Source organism: Xiphias gladius, chromosome 21, assembly GCF_016859285.1.
Source record: "Xiphias gladius isolate SHS-SW01 ecotype Sanya breed wild chromosome 21, ASM1685928v1, whole genome shotgun sequence".
Lineage (NCBI taxonomy): Eukaryota > Metazoa > Chordata > Actinopteri > Istiophoriformes > Xiphiidae > Xiphias > Xiphias gladius.
This window is the reverse complement of record NC_053420.1, coordinates 11203394-11226587: the sequence shown is the minus strand read 5'-3', so window position 1 is coordinate 11226587 and position 23194 is coordinate 11203394. Positions and strand designations below refer to the sequence as shown.

Sequence of the window (23194 nt, the reverse complement as noted above, 5' to 3'; positions counted from 1 at the left end):
ATGGCTTCATTTCAAATCCATTGTGGTGGTGTACAGAGGCCAAATTATGAAAATTGTGTCACTGTCCAAATACTTATGGACCTAACTGTAACATAAAACTGTAACATAAAATACCATGCCGTGGTGGACCTGTGGTGGAATGTAACTAAGTACATTTACTCAAGTACTGCAGTACAATCTTGAGGTACTTTACTTGAGTATTTCCATTTTAGGCCACTTCACTTCAACTCTACTACAGTTGTAAAAGAAATATTGCACTTTTTACAGTGCTACATTTATCTCACAGTTGTATTTACTGGTTTGTGATGCATCGGTATGGATTACGACCAACAGTAAATAAAACAGTCAAATTTACCTCCACCTTAAACACTTACGATGGTAAACTGCTTTATCATATCATTTCATATCATGTCATTACACACACAGAGGGCATGTTTCAGTGTGAAGTGCTTTTTATATTTCACATGCATTTTGTGATACGTACTTTTACTGAAGTTACAGATAAGTAAAATTGTTAATTATGTGACAATTAAATGCAGGACTTTTATTTGCAATGGAGTATTTTTACATTGTGGCAGTTCTTTACTTTTACTGCAGTAAATAATCTGATAACTTCCTCCACCACTGTCATAGATGCCTTTATCTACAGAGAGTGGATAGTTTTATTCATCCTTTTTGAAAAAAAAAAAAAAAAAATCTTTTTTATGTTTAGTGTCAAGGGAGCACTAGAGCGGGAGATGGAGATTAGGAGTTGTTTGTGTGATCTCAAAGACTGTCAAGAGTTCATTTACGGAAAATCAAGTGTGACACAAACTATTTGTTTACAGATGTTTGACTCTGAGTAATTAGACTCGAGTTAAATTAACTCGAGACAGTGTGAGATTTGCAGTGTTCTCACACCCACGCAAAGACCTCCTCTATCCCGCTAATGGAGAGGTAACTTGAACCGAGTTTGGGAGGACTCATACTCCGCCACACTCCCTGTCAAATCCATCCAACCCCACTGAGAACCCCCCGCGTCCTCGTCCGCGCCCCCTCTTCCGACCGGTAGAGGTCGCAGTCTAGCCTAGCCCCCGTGCGGACGGGAACGCATGGATGGATCTGAGCGCTCCCACATGACAAAGCTACAGCGCCTCTGGAAACAAGGAACGCAGCACGGCCGTTTTCGGGAGAAACCGTCGACAAGATCAGGTCCGCATCTTCACCTGCAGCACCGGCAACTTCCGCGGCCGCTTTGCTGTTTTTATTTTCTGAGATTACCGAGGGGGCCAGCTCCCCCTCTCTTCCTCTCTTTCTCCAAGTGAACTTTATAGGGATGTTATATCAGAGCATCATCGTGCTTGAATGTCCAGATAGTGTTAAAATAAGTCTAGGACGGATGTGAAGAGTGAGCGACTGGAGAGACCTGGTCCTCTTCTTCTTCTACTACTTTTTGTTATTACACAAGAGAAAAGGATAAAGATAGACAGAGAGAGTGTGTGTGTGCGTGTGTGTGTGTGTGTGTGTGTGCAGGAGCGAGAGAGAGAGAGAGAGAGAGAGAGAGAGAGAGAGAGAAGTCGCACAGGTTTTTTGGAGCTACGCTTTCATGCCGTCAGTCTTGCGGACTCTGAGATGGACGTCAGATTTTATCCAGCTCCCCCTTCAAGCGTGGGTTCATGTACGTTACCGACTGATTCCGGTTTGGACTATTACCACTCCAACAAGGTAAACAATTATCTCTACTTTACCATCTTATAGTCGGTCAGATGTGCAGCCCTCAGTGTGATGGTGATGATACACGCGCACACAAGTACATTGGCTACACACACACACACACACACACACACACACACATATATATATATATATATATATATATATATATATATATATATATAGCATCAGGCGCAATGTGTTAGGAAGACCACTATTGGCGAGGGCTGCACTTCTGGCTGCGTGTGACATGAGTCGACAGGCTGCATTATCCCTGAACTTTGTTGCATTTCTGATGTGCTGCCGGTCACAAACTCTGCAGAAAATCACACAAGAGACCTGTTCTGAGCTCGTGCACACGGTTTTTGCTGTAATCAAAATTAGTCGCTCTGTTCACCTGGATAATTTACGGGTACGTTGTGCTGTGACTGTCCTGTGGGCAGAGTTGGAGCGCACCGTTTCTCTCCAGCGCACCGGCAGTGCTGGCGAACGCTCTCTCCGAACAAACTGGACTCACATTCAATGTGTGATTTTTTTTTTTTTTTTTAAATAATATGTGGACCAGCAAGTTGTTGCCATATAATTTAAACCTTTCCCACCTAACGAAACCCAAGGCTCTTATCAGCTTCACACAGATTCCCAAATGAGTCCATTTGTCCATTAAACAGTTATCAAGATTACGTCTAAATGTGATAGTGATATCTGCTTATGAATTTGTCTTGTTTTGTCTCATTGCTCCATAAATGTGTTTCCGTGAAGACCGTAAAGAGTGATATTCTTACGGGCTTGGTTATCAACTCATTTTTGCGCACACACCCAATATCAGTGCACACATAGTTACTTTTTAGGAATTAATTATTCATTAGCAGCCTAAAAAGAAACCATCCGTAGTGGCCTAAAATGCAAAAGAATGAAATGTTGAATTTTAATCATTTTTTTGCGTTTGTATCAACACCGGCAAAAAGTTGGAATTACACATGCGTTTTTACGCACGAGATATTAAGATAATGTCAGACTCTTTAAGTGGGAATGTGTGCTATAAATTGATTAGAACTGACAAGCTTCTATTTGAAGGAAAGTACCGCAAAAGAAGTTTCCATCAGTCCTTTTTGAGGTAGCAAAATATTGTCTGCTGAATTATTCAGTTATTGATATTTCTGTTGGATTTCATGGGGCCAGCTCTAAAGAGATCACTTATCACTGTAACACACTTTTCATGCCCAACAACAGTGCTGACTCTTTGCTTTTCTGATAAAGGTTTTACACAAGTGACAAATGTACAGACCCTCTGAGCGGTCCAAGATCACAAGTCACGAGCAACAAGGCTAGTTTATTTTTCTGCGGTCAAGGTAAAACTTGTGTAAACATTTGTCAGTAACTACTGGGCAGAGCTAGAAGGAGGCATTATACCCGCAGCCATTTAAATAGGTTTGCTTGCCTTAGCACCTGGAGGGAAGCCAGCAGGCAGTTAACATTTGCTGATGACAAAGTGAAACATTATAGCACAGTACAATATTTGAATTGTTAATCTCCCCTGTTCATACACACAGTCACCTGTATGTATACACAGAAACGCACACACACACACACACACACACACACACACACACACACACACACACACACACACACACACACACACACACACACACACACACACAGTCAGCTGCACATGCACACACTTTCCCACACTCATAATCACAAATACACACTTGTTTGTTTCTATGCGTGTCTGTGTAAGTCTAGCGCACACACAGGAATACACACAGCAGCTGCAGATGTATATTTAAGATCACAATGGGACCTGGCTCTCTCCCTTGCAGAGACCATTGTCTCAGGTCTTGCAGTGTAAACACAATGAACTGTACTAGTTATCATGATTCAGCGAGCGTAGAGGTTGTTGGCCCGGTAAGAGGCCGGTTTAAGTTTCAAGGACAGAATCGTATAACATTGTCATTACTAAAGTAACAGCTGTGACTAAGATGTAAAGTGACACATTATCTCTACTGTGCTGCTGCTGCTACACGTAACTGTTGAATAGTGATACAGGAGGTTTATATGACATTTTGGCAGTAGTTCATCTTTATGGCAGTCTTATTTCAATAGTGGGATGGAGTTGACCCCCTGTAGTAGCACCCTGCTAGCAGTGCTGGAGTGGTCTAATGCTACTTCACCTGCAGGCGTTACCTGGGAAGCTTGTGAAGATGATACAAAATAAGTTTTTTTATTTTTTTTATTTCACAGTCCAGTTGTGTAGTTAGTTATAGCTATTGCATGCATGGTTTTTTAGTGGTTTCTGTCGGAAGGGGTTGAAAGATGATTGGAAGTCGCTGGTTTTTGCATTAAGTAGAAGTTTTTATATAAACAGTAAATATGGCCTCAGATTTTTGTCCCAAGCACAAATTACAGAATTAAATAATTTCTAATGTAAGAGCTGTAGACATACCGGGTATTAACAGGATATACACACACACACGTATATGTATATGTATATGTATATGTATATGTATATGTATATGTATATGTATATAGCCTGTGTGAAACTCACCAGGAAGTGAGCATAATACTAAGTGGGACAGTCCATATATAAAAGCCCATCACTTCCTGTTCTAGTGGTGTAAACTTGAAACACTTCTATTTCTGACAGTGACTGTTAGGCTTTGTGAGAATGACTGCATTTATGTGTGTGTCTGTGTGTGTGTTTGTGCATATACTTGGGCCTGTATTCATTCTGTTTTCTATCTGAAAGGGTTAATAATTGAGGAATGTAAGGAATGTGTAAACTGAAGCTGGTTCGAGCTGATCAGCCTCATTGAGACCGATGATTGACGGATGCATGCCAGGAATATGGATCACACTGACAGAATAACTCAATACCACAGATCTATGAATGCACTTGACCTTTGAGTCTAGGCGATGGGTTTCCTGCAGTTAGAAATGAAACATAAACAAAATACTTAAGGTTACAATCATAAATGTTTTAATCAAAGGGTGAATGAGTCTAATGACTTAATGCTTTAATTTCCTTTTTCAAACCAAAATCTGATTCATGATCAAAACATAAAATGGTGCGAAGATTATGTAAGACAAAAATGCCATTGTGCTTCTCTACATTTCATTGTAAATTCCTTGAGAAAACAACCTGAGCATCCACATTTCAGAACAATGCGAAGAACAACACATGAGAAAAGCATTGATTTGTATTTTAGTATGAACCCCACGGCTCTGTTGCTCTTCTCAACTCCATCCAACTTGCATTGTCCTGCACTTGCACAATCACCGTGAGTCATCTTTACTTTTCGCCCAAGATTCCTCCTAATCTTTTTGAAGCCTCGCTGTATCTTTCCTGGCTGAGTGGGAGGCTTGTTTGTTCAGCGTACACTCAGCTGTGTATACCAGCGCTGAAGGCCACTTCTTCGCAAATGCCCGTTTTAGCGGGAGACTATTTGTCAAATGCATTATGACTTGTGCATACCCCCAGGCAGAATCACTCCGGTGAAATGAAGTTGGATAGATTACTGTAGCTGTTCCACTTTCTCCTCATCCCTCTTCCCTCTAACAGCACAGTGCTCAAGAGAGAAGCTCTCATGTAATTATACCGTAGTTATACTGTAGGTTTATAATCCAATGGTTTGCAGATGTTATTCTTTACATAGTTGCAGTCTCTTCCAAGTTGCTGTATGTTATTTATATATGTTGAGGCTGTTTTCACCACAGTGCGGAGCAAACATTTTATTGATACCGAGTTTATGCAGCGCAAGTGCTTACAGAAGTAATATCTCAATCAAAGCATTGCTGTGTTTGAGGATTGTATGTGTGCATGGTTGTGTGCGCAGTGCATACCTACTTGTTAATATACCTTGAGGCGAGATGTATGAAATATGTTTTAACAGGATAACCCTCGTTTGTACATTGATCCAGGTTTTCCTACGTGTTACACTTTGTAATGCCTAATTGGATGTCTCTATATGAGTACATGTAACAAGCAGCAGACATTTGTCCAACCAAAAGAGCCATGAGGCCAGTTTTTTACGAGCATCCTCCACTCCTTTCCAAGTGGTCCGTTACATTTCCACCACTATCCAAATCACTGTATTAGTCATGGGATACTTCAAAGTATGGACAGGCAAAAAATATTTTCCATGTTGAATTCTCAGAATGTGTTTTTTTTTCCTCTTCAAAACATGACCATAATAGAAACAGAAAAAGAAGAGTTATTGCAGCAGTACCTCACTCTGTACACAGAGAGAAGTTAATTACATGGAGGCAAGCATTCTTGGGTCGACAGCGTGGACTTGGGGTTTTTCATTGTGCCCATTCATAACATTCTGCTGACTGGCCAGTCCGAGTTGCAATATCCCAACCGTTCACACTGGGAAAATGTTAACCCATGCATGACTCAAATGCACACCAGAGGGGAAAAAAAACGCAGCCTAAAGCTGCTGGAACTGGGAATACTCACAGTGGCGAGTTTATTGTTCTAATGCTGTTCCAGTCGGTTAACTCAGGGAAAATAATAGATAACATGATACGGAGTCATGGAATGAACATTATTTTCTGTATTTAAAACAAAAACAAAAATAATTAAAACAGTCTACTTTGTGAAATTGTTTTTTGGTCTAACCACTTCCTGGCACTATTCATAATCAAGTCTTTCTGTCTCCCCACCTCTCCCCCTCTCTGTGTCTAACTTCTTCTCTCATTTACCTTCCCAGCAGCAATGTCAAAAGGTTATGGAGGGAAGCCGGATTGCCTGGGGCTGATTGTGTCTTTGAGTTAATGATAAGTAGCTACAGTGTTATTCTCTGGAGCGGTGGTGCTTAGATTGCGTTCTGTGCATAGACCATTACAGTGGGAGAAAACTGCACTATTTATGAAGATTTTGTTCTTTGATCGCTGGTTTAAAACAGGAGAAAGAGAAATACTGGGCTATGTTGAGTGCATTTTTCAGCTGAACCAGATTGAAAAGTGATTTACATACAGAACTTCACCATCCTTGTAAACTGTTTATGTTTGTTCACCTGCAGTATGTTACGGCATAGTTACAGCATAGGAAAAACACCCCACACTGGCACTACCACATCAATGATACTGTAGTTTCTGTTGTGCAGCTACACTTACCTGAGATTTCATGGGGTATTTTAAGGCTGTTTAGAGAACAGGGCGAATGGATACAGCACTGTCCATAACAGGGATTTACCACCATGGACTTCAGTTTAACCTACAGGATAGTGAAGGTGACAAAGCCTCAACTAGACTCTTACAGCACTCCCGTTGCTCTGCCCCGTACTTTATAATCTAGACCAGACATGACTCAGAGCTACTAGAGGTGTTAAGAGGGTCATAAGTCATGTATGGCTGAAAATAGATAGTATAGTTTATCCTGCCTGGTTAGCTACTTAATCACCCAGGTCCATGGAAATAGGCTATTTATGTCGATGATTGATTGTATTAACTGCAAAGAATTCAGTCATGACAATGCATTTTTTAAAACTCTTCCCAATATACTTTGGTGATATACTGCTCCTATCCAAATCATTTCTATGCTGCTATCACACTGTCATCTATCAACCAGTAAGTCGGTTTATAATAATAAATCACCAGACTGCTTTTAGGATAAGACTGATAGCAGGTTTTCAGGCTTGGTGACATGCATGGCAACTTTAACGTAATGTGAAACACAGCCATATCAAAAGACGTCAGAGTAATTGCAATTTTGACGTTGACTGCGAATCAAGTCAGCCCGGCTCTGGCCCAACTCGTGCCCCTCATTAAATCACATTAACCCTAATTATCGTCACTGCCCCTTGAAACCCAAATACTACAGTCAGGCTTGACTCCTGGCTCCTCAGCTGGATGTTGGGTGTGTGTTTCATCCCCTGGACTTGTGTAAAGGAGTCCAATGTGCCAAGGCGTTGTAGACTGTCCTCACCTCAGGAGGCCACTGGTTCCTCAGTGGCAGTAGCCTTGACTGCCTGTCTGTCGCTCTCGCTGTCTGCAACCCCCCAAGCCCAGTTTCCTTGCGCTGTTTTATATTCAGTTCTTGATTGGTTGGGGGATGGGGTGTTGGAATAGCATTTGAGAGGTTAGCTGGTTAGTGCAGGGAGGGGGAAGTAGATCTGGGGTGTGTGTAAAGAGAGAAAGAAAGAGAGAGAGAGGGGCTCTGGATGGAGGGAAAATGGAGAGAGATTTTTAGGGGTACTTTATTTTTCAGCTCACCATTGAGTCTGTAATGTCATTCAGCAACGTGGAAACCAAAATGAGCCTTGCCACCAGATGTGTTCCAGTCCAGATAGCGACTTGAAAGACAGACGTTTATTGTTTTAGTGCATTTGGTGTGGTTCAAACCCAAACTGCATGAAATGCTGATTGATGGATTTCACTAAAGAATGTGTGTGTGTATATGTGTGTGTTAGGGAGAGAGAGAGAGAGAGAGAGAGAGAGAGAGAAAGAAAGAGAAGAGCGAGAGGGAGGCATCTGCTTCATGTGATTTATTTAACCATTTCTGTGCTATGTTCTACGCTCCGCCTGCTGATGAGAAGGGGAAACTGACTGTATTTCAATGTGCTACAGTAGCTTTTGAAAGCACATTCATTTTCTTTCTATCAGCACACCAATATGAAAAAATAAAAATACAACCTTTCCAATAATGTTTCCCCTGGATATCTACAGAATGTGGCCTTGACGTTTCTATAAAATATATAAACCAAAAAAAAAAAAGTACTGAATAACAGGCAGTGGAGATAATCATGGTAAACACACTTAGCAGCAATACATTATATCACAAGTTGGTGCATAGTTGGCTCTGTTTTTAATCATAGCAATAAACTGAAGGCAATATTAACATTCAAACTGCTGTGACCTTCTGTTATGCAACTTTATATCTTTTGTTCACCAAGGGCATAACCAAACTTATTGTTGCTGCTGACATTTAGCATCATCCACATGCGTGTGGTTTAGGTCAGGAAGTGCGCAGCTCACTTTTTTTTTTGCAACAGTTTCAGTATCCCTACTGTGAACTGCGTGTCCTTAATTATAAGACAGTAACGTTTTTGTTGTTTCCTATTGTTTTACGATTAAACTATCAGCACGCCAACATGGATGCAACAAAGACAAAACATTTTCATTCTGTTTAAATGCAACAATTCCCCCAGCGAGCGCAAGAAAGCTGATCTTCATTTGGATAATTGCTTCATTTCATTCATAAACAAATTGACCACAAAGTGATTTTTCTAGATGCTGGAGATTATGAGTACAGTTATTGGCCTTGGCAGATTTGTGTAAAGCAGGCTTTGGTACATAAATTAGCGTAATCATTGTATCAGAAAACCATATCAACATTTTAAATAAGCACAGACGGAGCTCATCATCTTTCACTTTCACACTCGTCACTCTGCAAAGATCTCACAGTTCATCCAACAATTTGTTTTTCATTTCATCTCTCTGGGAATGACATTTCAGTAAAGGCTCTACGTGGAATGGTGCAAGGCTGCCGTTTAGTCTTTGCACAAGAAATGAGACACTGAGGAGAGGAAGGAGTGAAGGAGAGGGAGGTTAGGGCAATTTTGAGGCACCTTGACAGGCCAGAGTGTGGAAGTTTTGACAGGTTGTGGTCTTGAATGGTCTTATCTGTTCTGTGTATCACGGGATTAGGAGGGACAGTGTATCTAGCAACTATATTACCCATCAAAATGAATGATTGGAAATTTGTCATCGGGTTTTTGTGGGAGACAGCATTCACCCTCCCTGCCCGAAGAACTGTGTTTGAATTAGTAGACTAACAGCTGATCCAGGTACAGGTCATAAAGTCTTTGATTATAGAAGAGGGAATTTGCCTGTCAGAGTTGCAACATGGCATGTGGTTTTATTTGTCGGCATTTCAATCCACTGGCTCCGCTCCTAATGGGTGTCTCTTCAGAAAAGGTCTTCGGGGATGTCGTGATCCAACAGATTCCATAGGCTGAATGTATAAAAACACCGATAAACATAGTGTCTGCGCCGTCGAAGAATGCAGCTGTTGGGTGTATTAAGAGAGGTTCGCAAGCCTGGGCAAACATGAGCAGTTGTCTTAGCTTCCTGAGGCATGTCCTGTGCAAATAGAACTGGAGATGACTGGTTCAGGTCCACACTCACAGACCACAGGCCCACTAAGTACACACACTCAGAGACATACACTCTCCCACAGTTACACACACACAAACACACACACACACACACACACACACACACTCACACATGCAGATGCAAGCATGTCCACACTGGCTTAGCATTCATAAACACAAGTACACATGTGAGCACGCAGTCCAGAAAAATGCTTTCTTGCTGTTGTGCTGTGACAGCCTGAACCCACTGCTGTAGCGCTTGCTGTATGAATAGAAAATGAATGTTTTAGTATGAAGAGTTAACGTGGGGATCACATACAGCACATTCAGTAAACCTGAGTATGATTACTGTCAGCGCTAGACTGATTAGAAAGATAAGTAAGCTTTATTTGTTTTACTTTTTTAGTTTCACACATCTAGTTGCTTCCTTCTGTAATTGTCAACGGGGACTTTACAGGCCGACTCAAAAAAAAAAAAAAATCTCACTCATACAGCATAGTGTGAATAGCTTCACTGTACGGTGACATAAAGCCAGATATATCATTGACATTGAAAATACACCTGAACTAAAGTTAAACTTTTGAAACAAGGGAAGCCTGTGCCCCCAGGCCCCTTTTTGCCTCAGTCTAGTAAACCACCTATAGCAATTCTGGGCTTTGTTCATAATATTTTCATTGTAGCATTGCCTTACTTTCCAGGAATTCCATTTTCTCTGTGTCGATAGTCAATCTCTGTTACTGAGTCATTGTCAATGAAGACCCGGTACAAGTAACAACACTTAATCTTATAGAAGAGCTGCACCCGATACTTAAATGTAGATGTAATTGCATTCCCCCTCTTCTTTGCATATCGGCGCTGAATCTGATTTGGCGTTGCTTTTACACATTTATTTTTACAAAACATGTACAGTTTCACAAACATGTACATTTATTAGCTGACTTGTTAATTTATGAAATGTATTACATGCGAATCTCCAGTTGCTACTTTAGGTCTTTTATTGCCCCGCACTATGTTGACTGGTATGTGATGTGTTGGTGCAGCTGAAACCGAGTGTGTTCACTGTGCAAACACAGCATTGCTGGCACTCCTGGTTTCACTTAATCTTTGACACAAAGGCAGTGGCATGTGGCTGGGCTCTCAGACAGGTTCAGTGACAGAGAGAGAAAGCGAGAGAGAAAGCGAGAGAGAGAGAGAGAGAGAGAGGTGGAAACGTGCACATTAAATGCGGGATAATTTCTTAAAAGTCATATGATTTCACACTTTAAAACATTACGTGTACAGTATTTGTTTTTTCTCTTTTATTTTATCTACATAGGGAGATATTTGAGGATTTCTGTAGGCCTTGAACATCACAGTCAGTTATTAGAACTTCCTCAAGCATACGCAGCGATGTGTGACTGATACGATGCATGGTACTTTGGTCATCTCAGGACTTTACTCTGGGTTGCGCAGAGACGTCCACACTCCTGCCAGTCTGGATGGATGATTTATTTGCCTGCCATCCCATAATTACCCAACGGGTAGACGGGAGGACCTCTGTGAGATTATAGTTTGTCTTTGCAGTAAAAAAAAAAAAAAAAAAAAAAGCCTGAGAGACTTTAAACGATTTGCCAGTAAGCTCTTTTAAAGGGCTTTTGATGTTTTATCAAGGACTGAAACAGTAATTGGAAATATTCGCTATCCGTGTAATGATGGGAATGGTTCAGCAAACCATTAGAAACATTTAAAAATGGAAAACATTGTATTTATTTTTCATCCAAATTGTCATGTTATCTAGAGTTGTGTTCTTAATTACTGCAGTTCAGCGTGTTTGTACTGAAATGTTACCTCTTGGCAGTGCAGACAGTTGTTTGCAAAGTTTGATATCTTTCAGATGCAGAGGCATTTTCACATTCTGATAGTACGAATCGTATGAATATTTTCACATCAAAAGAACTGTTTCTGTGTTTTTTGGACATGGCTCAAGACTGGAAGAATGAATCCAAAATGAAAAGTGGTGACCTCCCGTCAGACTTTGACAGGATTTTGCTGACACCAGCCATGGGTATTCACCAGCTTTTTGGCAGGAGAAAGGCGTCAGTTCTCACTAGGTATACACCACCTAATATTCTTTTAATTGACTTCAGAGAAACTGTATCAAGACGCGCTGATGAAGTTACAAATTGGCTAAAGCAGCTCACTCTGAGAGCCAGATCTCCTTGTTCCTTTTGGTCTGGGTTTGTTGTACTTTCTGCTGCTCCGCATAATGACGAGGGTGGAAGAGTGGAAGATTTCAATTACTCAGAAAAAGTCAAGGAGGTTGTCGAAGTTTGAGAAATACAACACAGGGTGGTTGCTATGTGAGGATCGCGCCCATTTGGAATGTAATTAAATTGGTTTGGCCGCTTGCCAGTGAAAAAAAATACATTTCTTTCTTCTCATCTCAAATGAAAATGTATAGAGTGTTTTGCTGAAAAATACCTGGGGGGAACAGAAGGCTGTTGAATATTTGTAATACAGCTTGCATTGTGCAGTTGAAATGAGTTTTGAGATGAGTTATCCGTTGTGGTTTCCCCTTTGACATTTCAAAGGTATATAGCTTTTGAACCATGGATTTACTGTAATCTATTTTTTTCTATTATTGATGTGTGGTTGAGTTATAAACTGTAAATTGTCTTTGCCGCCATTTCACTGACCATGCCATATCAGAAACCGCTAGGCCGCGGTCCAGAATCAGACTTTGTGATGATGTCTATACATAGTCACGTGTAAACCCCAGTTGTTGCTCCCAGTCTACTTATAAAACTGTACTACAGAGTGTGTGAATCTTTCAACAGCTCCTCTGCCCCACCACAAAGTAATTTGAAAATAATGACCAACTGAATTATATGCAAGGACACACATAAAGAAAAAAAACATTGGAGGGTGAAAGTACAGAGGCTGCTGCAGAAAGTGTACACATTGAATTGCAATGTATGGCAAAGGTATAAATCTATGGTGGTGACTCAAAGTCTGCAAGTGTTCTCACACAGAAGTAGGTCTACAGCCTACAGCCGTGGTTTACAGAAGACACCCGTTCTTAGATTGATAAAACTGCTCAAGGACTTAAAACAAAAGTTAACATTTCAACGGAGAAATTTATCATAATCCATAATGCCTAATAAATGGCTAATAAAAAAATAAATAGTTTATGAACCCTACTGTGTTACCACTTCCTCCCTTACAACTGTGTTACGACCAGCAGCAAATGAAATTTGAGGTTGTTTCGGCACTCATAAAGTACAAAAGTGATCTTCCTCTTCTTCGTTTGACCTCAGAGCAGTATGAACCTCAGTCAAGAAAACAAATGTTGTCAGATTTTTGTCAGAGATTTTTGTACATTGCATGGTTTACTTTCAAGAGACCTTACATGATTTCTCTTCAGGCATCGCTTTCGCTGAATAATAATAAGAGTAATTTCTGACCAGTCACACCAGCCTGGAAATGCTCTAACAATTGTATCATGAGAGAGATGGGCAGAGAGGGAGTCAGAAAGAGGAACCAGCAGATAAATTCAGAACCATAACTGTGAGCTGTTAGGTTGTTGTGTGTTTGTAGTGGGGTATTATAAAAATCCAGCTGCCTCTGATCCACTGTTGCCTGATCTGCAAATGGATCGAGCTTCCCAACCGAGCTGTTCTTGCAAAATCAGCCTGGCATGGCAATATAATAGCTTTTTCTTGTACGTGTCCTGTCAAATCAACTTAGCCTCTTCGGGTGCTATTTTAGTGTTAGTCAAACAGTCAATAGAAGAAACTACAAGTCCTGTGTCACCGCGTGTCCCCCAGAGAGCACATGGAAATATGCTCGTATGTCCGACTGCATAATGCCTTACCGACCCCGGGCCACTTTTGGAAAGACCAGATCCATGAAGCGAGGCAGAGAGGTGCTGAGATGATGAGCTAATTAGTGGGGTCTACCACTATCGTGCTAATGGCCGTTTGCAGATTTGCGGGTGCCGTAGCATGCATGCCTGTGCGCTCATGCTGCATGGTTGATTTTTAGTCAGAGGCTTAATCCAACATGCACATGACAAAGCCTGCTAAGTGAATCAAAAAGCTGTATATCAGTGGAAACAAGGCTCCTCGGTCTTCTCAATGGAACTGGGAAGATAGAGCAAATGGGCACAGGCGCATGCCAATAAACCTTCAGGGCATTGATTGGTTGCCATAATGCTTTCATGTGCCTCTCCTGCCTATGTCGAATGTAAACTCACATCTCAATAAGGCGTAGGAATTTTTTTTTGATGTTGTCTTCCATGCAGGCCTTGCCAGATATTGTACAATGATGCGAAAAGATGCGCGTAAACGTGTGTGTGTGTGTGTGTGAACCCAGACTTGAGGATACACTGTTAAGCTGTTAAATGATGCAAGTTTGGACTAATGCAGCTCTGTACTGAAACTAGCAAACAAACAACTGACAGAGGGGAAGAGGAGATGGAGAGATAGAGCTTTATCTGGCACATGGAGAGAATGAGGCAGGTCGAGCAATTTTGCAGACTTACAGAAAAACATGAGAAGAGAAAAGAAATGAACATGAATACATAAACACATTTCAACCAAACCGAGACAGAGTCGTCTTTCCCAGGCATGCACGTGCTGACACGACACCAGCTCTCACTTTCGTTTGTGCTCATGCACCTGCTCACACTTTTTTTTTTATTGATTACAGCAGAGTAAACATTGTCCTACCTCAAACATCAGTGCTCCTACCACACTGTGATCACATATAGCATAAGTAAATAACAAAGTAGGTTGTTTGTCAGAGCAGGACAGTAGGAGCGTTATGAGCGTTTTATGATTTGCTGTCTGTGTGGTAAAGGTTTTGTCAAGTAATGGTTAAGTTTAGACGGTTAATACATTTGGTTAAGGCTAGGGAAAGTTTGCCTTTTTGGTTAAAGGAAAATAATGCTGAAAATTAATTGCCAATGATTTTGATAGATGACTAATAGTGTTAAGTCATTTATCTTTCTGAATTGAATGTCTTTGGCTTTTGACCTGTTCTTAGGACAAAACAAGCAACTGAAAGTGGTTTTTGAACTTGTGATGGGCATTTTTTCACTGTTTCTGTATCAACCAATAGGCCTATTAATTTATAGATTAATCAGTAACAAAAATATTCGTTATCTGCAGCCCTAAAAGAAACCAATGGACTGTCACTAGGAGATGAGATGTAAACCATCCATCTTCCTCTCCCTTACTCTACATGTGACTGACCCACTTTGCTGGGATTAGCACTAAGTATAAGCATGGGTAGTTTTAAGATGTTTGAACAATTGATCAGAGCTGTCTCTAGTAGAAAAAAAGGCAGTATTGGAAATGATATGCAAGAATGCAGAGAGGGAGAGGTAATCCTTGAACCACTGCTTGACCTTTCAGCAACATTTGCAGGTTTTCTCACACCAGAGTAACATTTCTGTTTTTCTCATCACCTTTATGAGACCACACACACTTTCTGCTGTGGGGTCAGGACTTGGTGCATTAGTTTTAGTTTGTGGTAAAGTTTGCATCATGGTTTTGTACTGTAGAGACTGTCCACATGAGAAAAAAAAGGAGCCCATATTTCATCTGTGCAAGCAGCTTATTGTGACCCATGGCTATCGTATGGCCGTAGTGATGATGACGGGTGCAAAGGAGGAAGTTAGGTGACATAGTATATAGAGTGACAAAGTCTATATTGGAAGGAAGTTGGGGTAGGTGGATGAGTCGACAAAACATGGGACTTTCACAGCGGAGACCGCTGTTCGTTTCCCGTGAACAGGAACGGAAATGTTTTTTTTTTTTCTATCTTAGACCATTCCACAACCTTAAGTATATGTTTATTATTGTAACCATGACGACAAAGGTGCGGTACGCCCTCCTGCTGTTGTAGGTAGCGCTCGTATAAATTGTATACGAGAGTAGGGAACAACAACCTATTGGGGTTGGAGGACTTGTTGATACAGTATGCATTCAGAGGATTCCTGTTTCTTGACATGCCTTTACAATTAAATGAGATTTTCTGTAGTTCAGGCTTGTTTGTTGTATTTGGCAACTACTATCACCAAGCTGCACAAGCAACCAAAACAACAAAGCAAAATGAGGGGTAAGCGGGTCTCATGTACAACATCGAGGTGACAGATAAGCTAATTGGGGATTAACAATTAATAACTGAAAGGGCTGAGACAAGTGCAAAGGCCCTCAAATTACCAGAGTCTGCAGTGATAGTTCTTTCTTCCTGGTTCTGCTCACCCTTGTGTCTCACCTGCCATGCTTTTGTCTCTATCTCCCTGGATTCTCATCCTCCCTGTCTCACCCTGTTGCGTTTCGTTTCTCTCCTTTCTCGAACACTTTTTATTCCCTCTCTCAGGCTGAATCTGATCAGCCTGTATTAGTTGCAAATGCAGAACTAAGTGGCTGTGACAACATTCTCAGATGCTCCAGCTGCCATAGATTTATTGAGTTATTAAAGTAATGTACTGTGATTAAAAATGCTAATTTACCCTAAATCGTATGCCAGCTTACATCGCTTTTTTTTTTTTTTTTTTTCTATCTTAGACCATTCCACAACCTTAAGTATATGTTTATTATTGTAACCATGACGACAAAGGTGCGGTACGCCCTCCTGCTGTTGTAGGTAGCGCTCGTATAAATTGTATACGAGAGTAGGGAACAACAACCTATTGGGGTTGGAGGACTTGTTGATACAGTATGCATTCAGAGGATTCCTGTTTCTTGACATGCCTTTACAATTAAATGAGATTTTCTGTAGTTCAGGCTTGTTTGTTGTATTTGGCAACTACTATCACCAAGCTGCACAAGCAACCAAAACAACAAAGCAAAATGAGGGGTAAGCGGGTCTCATGTACAACATCGAGGTGACAGATAAGCTAATTGGGGATTAACAATTAATAACTGAAAGGGCTGAGACAAGTGCAAAGGCCCTCAAATTACCAGAGTCTGCAGTGATAGTTCTTTCTTCCTGGTTCTGCTCACCCTTGTGTCTCACCTGCCATGCTTTTGTCTCTATCTCCCTGGATTCTCATCCTCCCTGTCTCACCCTGTTGCGTTTCGTTTCTCTCCTTTCTCGAACACTTTTTATTCCCTCTCTCAGGCTGAATCTGATCAGCCTGTATTAGTTGCAAATGCAGAACTAAGTGGCTGTGACAACATTCTCAGATGCTCCAGCTGCCATAGATTTATTGAGTTATTAAAGTAATGTACTGTGATTAAAAATGCTAATTTACCCTAAATCGTATGCCAGCTTACATCGTTTTTTTTTTTTTTCAGAAGCTGATTTAATTACATGGAAAATGATACAAGGCCCAGTGATTCCATCTTTGCAGCCAATTGCCTCTCCATACAAAAATAAATTACCTCATGATATAGAGTTATTGTTTGGGCTACAAAAAGTGAAATGACATTGGGATTGTTTTAGATTGATTAATCAGAGCTTTTGCTGTTGCATTGTATTAACTGTATTGTGCAGAAATGCTTATATTTGAACTATTATATATATTAGGTTAGCTTGTATGTTTTTCATATATCATCTCAGGGATCTCACCCCGGGCCATAATCTGAAAGCGAGGCTTTGAATTGAGTGTAAAAAAAAAAAAGCGATCCTTTAAAATCCTTATCTTGCTGCCAAAGTAAGCCACTCAATACATGTGGGTTAATTCTGGTTTTACATTTAAAGCATGGGTTTTAAATAACGAGAGAAAAAAGTTTCCCTTCCCAATATTATTATGGATTGTATCCTCATCTATTCTGAATAATTTCCTTTCCCCTGAGGGCTTTGTTCAGTGTGCTTTCCTTGGCTCATTTTGGCCTCTCATTATGCATTGCATTCATGTATTTGTTTATATAATGTGCAACACCGCAGCTCCATTCAGTCGTCTTAGACAGCATTGTGTATGATCGTGAACGGTAACATTTCTTTTCTTAGAATTCTTACTTCTTACTTCGACTTCAAGTAGTCAGTTTCTCCTGCTGCAGTTATTTTGCAGAATATGCAAGGCCCCATTTGAACATCACCGGATTAAATCAGCTACTGAAAAAGTAATTCTCATTTAAATAATGAGATAGAACTTTTTCCCTTGATCGCGTAAAATTTGCAGAGCACTTCTGCTGAGCGGTGGTCTACACTTTTATTCCAGCCCTCTAAAATCACTGCAAGATGTCCAGAACAGCTCGACATACGGTCTGGATCCCTTCCATATTTCTCTGTGTACCGTTACACATCCTTGCCGGTATCAGTGCCACTTTACAGCATTACCCTCTGAATAGGACCTATAGGTGAGCGTGTGAAATATCGGTGACCACGTCCGATTTTCCTCTCTGGAGAGGATTGACGCGTAGAGTAGAGTAGACGTAGAGTACAGCGAGGTGCGTGGCTCCGGCCTTCCAGATGTCCTAGACATAACAGAGGCTTGTCAGCTCTGTGGCTGGGCTCTAAATGGGTCACTCTCCTTGATATCACACAGCTCCTTCACAATGACCCCACTGTTCTCCTGATATTACAGCACACCAGGTGGCTCACTGTGAAAGTCACGGCCAGACAAATATGGACTGCGTGTGTTTGTTTAAGGTATGGAAATGGTTGTTGTCGCACAAAGTGGATACTTTAATACACACCACAACTCAAAGTCAGCAGACACCAGCTTTCTGAAGAAGAGCTCACTGATCTGTTGAAAAAAGGTATTGGATTTTTCTTTCACTATATGATTTCAGGTATCTCATGATTAAAACCTTTGATATATGGCAAAGGCATTCTTCATTCATCTGCTATTCACCTCTCCCAGGGCACTATATGCATGGCTGTATGTAACCTAAGGTGCTATACAGGGAGCTCTGCAGAGAGGAGTTGGAGGGTAGTAACAAAAAAAAAAAAAAGAGGGAGAGGGAGAGGGGGTGGGTGGATGGCAGTTCAGTGATTTCTGATTTATGGTTTGATTACAGTCTCTCCATCCTGCCGCTGTATTTGCCTGCATCACGTGAACTTTTTCTCACATGGCCTAGTGGTGCAGCAGGCTCCAGCTCGTTCTGCTCCTTGTCAAAATGAAACACAGATTTCCACATAAACACTCTCACACACCAGTAGGTTGACATTCAGGCACACGCGCACAAATACACACTGATTGAGAGATAAAATGGAGAATGGCTCTTTTAGTCAGCTGAGCTTTCTCCCCTCCAGCACCCTGGCAACCATTCAATACCATTTACCTCTTAGTGGGAAACAATATTGATATTCATAAATGTACCCAGTAAAAGTACAAAAAAAGAAAAAAAGATAGACAATAGACAATGTGATTTGAGTACAGGTGTGCACCATCTTGGGTTCATGACATCCCACTCATCAGAATGAATATCAACACATTTATTACTGCAAGTGTGAATGAGAGGCAAAACTCTCTTCATCTAGAATGTCAGTGCCACCATGCTGTAAGAAAAGTAGCCTTGAAAATTCAGACAGTGGACTGTTTTTTCACCTGTAGCTGGCTGGATATTCTCTACTGAGAGCTGCATTCCATTAATAGTCTAGAAGTGATCAGACCTTGGCGAGAGAGAAACACAGTAGCGAAGTGCGCTCCCCTTTGGTGCCATTAGTGTTTTTAACCAGCATCGATCCACCTGCATCTACACCATGCTGGTGTATGAATAGGATGAAAGCTGCACTGAAGGAGCCAGTCACTGATATCATATCTCCCCAGGCATTCATTAAACTGCCATTCATTCTTCTCCTCAGGCCTCCTTAGGCCCTTCACTTTAAATTCTCTAAATGCACATTCTGTACATGGGACTCCCGAGCCGTGTGAGTGAAGTAGTACATTTGAGCTCACCTTGTCACTCAGGCTGGCTATAAAAGGCTTCACTAAAGTCGAGAACCAGTAGAAAATCTGGGTCTCGATTTGTGACTTTGGCGAGATGGTTCTAGCTGTCAAAATGCATCATTGTAGCACTGGAAGTTCAAGAGCTCATCAGGCCTGGCCTCACTGTTATAGTAAAAGTAGCTTCCTATAATTACAAAAATTGTTCTTACACTCCAGTGACCTTGCTAATTATGTTTAAACTGTAGTCTACAGCTTGGCTTTTAGTCCACATTTAAAGTCAAACTTAAATAATAACAAATTTATACAGTGCAAAGAAATCTGTATACATGAATCTGTATACTGTATATATTTTTTAGATCTTTATCTTTCTGCATTGACAGCGCCCCCTACATTAATGGTCTTTTGGTGGGTGGGGAATTTTTTTTGGTTCCGACCGACACTGTTGGTAGTGGTAGTTAGTTTGGCGCTTTCTCTGTGTGGACAGGCGCTAAAAATTAGTTTGAAATATCACTTCAATTCCGGTTAGCCAGTTGGGGACTGGTGTTATTAGCTGTTACTTTGTGACATTGTATGTAAGTTATACCACGTCATCATTCAAATCACAGAGTGCTAAGGTTACAGAACATCCTTTGCTGAGTTTTGACAGAATGGTCGTATTTTATCAACACATCTGGAGCCATTAGCTAGACTCCCCTCCTTTATGTAGTGCAGGATGAACTCAACACTGAGTGTGCCGGAGCTGCTGTTGACTCAGCAGCTGTTGAAATAATGCGAACAAAATGTAACGTCCAGTGGAGATCAGTGCTAGTCACAGTAGGCTAGGTTGCTAGCTTTCACTTTCTGATTGAATCACAACCTTAGTAGTACAACAGGTCACCCTAAATGTTTAATGTGGTAAAGGGACAGAAGTCTTGATAAAAGTAGACATTACAAAATAAAAATTGTGCGGGCTGATGGAAATGGGGGAAAAAACCTTATGTTAGGTTACGCAGGACCAATCAGGACTCAGCAATCAGCACTCAAATGTCAGTCAACAGCTGATCTGGAAATACCCAGTCAGAGGATCGGCGCTGATATTTCACAAAATGATCTTATCTTCTTTTGTAAAATGGAAAAATATGCACAATAGCTGCAGTATCAAAACAGTTTATATTTCCTTACAAAAAAAGTGGAGAGAACTCAAATTTCAGTTGGACTTTAAGACCTGAGATTTTCGGTTTTACAGATTTTTATTTAATAAGATACAGATCAGTTTGTGATTGTTTCTCCACTGCCTAAAATACAGGTTTCTAGCTACAAGAGGTTGCTGATAATCACAATGTACAATAAATAAGCTCCTCTTGCAATGCTGCTGGGCCAGAAAATACTTCCACTAATAGAAACTGAAGAGAAATCAAATTTTCATGTTTCAGTTAGCCTTTTTTAAAAATTAAAACCCCAAATTACTGAGCCTCATATCTACTGTATACTTTGTTATTTAGAGCCTGAAACACCAAACTGCTTATAGTTTTGTGGATGAGCCATCATGCACTATACTCCGTCAGCCTGAAAGCAAAGCACAGAGTAAACCTGATTGTTTCTGGCAGCACTCAGAAAGATCTCAAATTAACACCTAGTGAACACCACAAAAAAAAAAAAAAAAGGCCAACCAAAGTGATAGATGAGCTCGCAGCGGTTCTGGCATTGGCAGGTACATTTGAATATGAACGGCCCCGACTGAAAGGTTATGACCCATAAAGAGGGGGAACGATTTGAGCAAAGCGTGCAGGGGGGGAGAAATGTCAGAGTGAGAATGGCAGGAAATATGTTAGTGACAAGGAAAAAGCTGCCCCTGGTATTCTAGAGCCCCGATGAGTAAAAATAGGGCATTGGGCAAGAAGGCAGGAAACCAGCAGAGCGAGGCCTCTAGTAGGAATTTCTTCTGGGGAGGAGAGATAAGGGACTTAACTCCCTCCTGTCTGGGCCGGCTGACTTCAACATGCGACATGTGATCACTGATCACTTATGTAGAGATGGACAGAGGAAAGGGAGATTGAAGAATTTAATAAATGATTTGCGCACTGAGGGATGTGTGCGTGTGTGTTTGTGTGCGCGTGCGCGTGTGTGGACCTATGTGTGCTCTCTGATGACTTGTCAGTTATTGAGCATCGACCGGACTTTTTAATTAGGTCAAAACTTGCGATGGAAACCACAGACCACACACACATGAAGGCCCTGTCACGCAAACACACACACGCATACTGTGTAAACCACACACACATGCAACACACACTCACGCGTTGAGGTAATGGCTAAGTGGTGGAAAGTACCGTCTGTGAGTGTCTGAGGTTCCTCAGGTTAGAGAGTGGAAGTTAGACAATAAACAGTGGCCTTATCAGACTCTGGGCAGAGCTTCCAACCTTATAGCCCAACATATCACTCTGAATATTAGAAACAAATATGACCTCTACGCCACTTGCCTCAGCCCACTCGCTCCTGTGAATAAGCAATATTTTATAGAAAGAACCTTTTTTCTCTGTATTGAGATTTTAGACCGCTGCGTGCATTAGCCTCGACCCTGTGTTTCCTCAACGTCCATTTTACCACATCACACTGATCACTTTCATTATTTGATTTGCCCATAGTTACGTGACATCACTGACACAAGATTTATCAGGATTTTTTACAAATCAAATTTACTGGCTCGGTGGAATGTGAGATCGATGCCCCAGAAGAGGCGAGACAACGAGATGATTATCATATCATTGATTATAGTAATTTGTACGCGGTGTGGCAGTTGTTGAGCTGAGAGGGCGTTCACTGACAGCTACACATCTAACAATCTGAACACCTCTTATAAACTGTGGGTGGTGCGGGAGTTCAAGATGTTGATCTCGTGGAGGAACAAAGTCAGAACCTGCCAAGCATCTACTCAAGAAACTAAAAATAGTGCACAACAGCTTAACATTTACACCAACAATGGAGTTCACTGACATATAATAGTTGTTTTGAAGTATTTTCTGAGAGCAAAAAAACAGAACCCTGGATAACAATAATGAACTTGTCACCACTCATTTCCTAATGAAGGATGCTTTGCTGACTTTTTATCAGCTGGAAAAAGAAAGGGCACATAAACTTCATGAGCTGTTGATTACAAATGGTAAATGTTTCCTAACCAGCTTGTTAGAGACTGAAACTGCTGCCAAATTAGACTTTTGGTAGAATTGTTGACAGAGTTGATCGCATTCTGAGTGCAAGCTACTGTGAAAGAAAAGAGTAGCCTCTGGACATTGGAAAAAGATGTCACACTCGCGTCCCAGTTTTGTGACTCCTTTTTTATTATAATGATTAGTCGGCTACTTAAAAAAATGTTTAATTACCCTGGAGAAAAGGTGACAGGAAAATTTGGAATAATACACAAGTGGGAAAGTAAAGATCATCCTAGTATTTAAGATTTCAGCAATACAGATTTTCTGCTACTATCTTTACAGAAAATTAGCGCTGTGTGAAATATGTGACATGATAATTAGAGCTCAAAGACAGGAGTGCCTGCACTGACAAGGGGAACAGTGTTGCATAAGTGTCCTTACGTGTC

At 41.0% G+C, this 23194-nt stretch overlaps 1 protein-coding gene across 3 annotated transcripts in view; it reads left to right on the top strand.

Moving 5' to 3' along the window:
- The window catches only part of tox2 (TOX high mobility group box family member 2), a 115826-nt gene that overhangs the window by 18493 nt on the left and 74139 nt on the right, over nucleotides 1–23194 (top strand). Inside the window, exon 1 of one of the 3 annotated variants that reach the window (XM_040158610.1) lies at nucleotides 1374–1704. The exons of 1 other annotated variant lie outside the window; for it this stretch is intronic. In XM_040158610.1, coding sequence (XP_040014544.1) covers nucleotides 1612–1704 — 93 coding nt within the window. In that variant the 5' untranslated portion in view covers nucleotides 1374–1611. Of the gene's footprint in view, nucleotides 1–1373; nucleotides 1705–23194 lie in introns of those variants that run through there. One more of the 3 variants, XM_040158609.1, reaches the window with a different exon arrangement.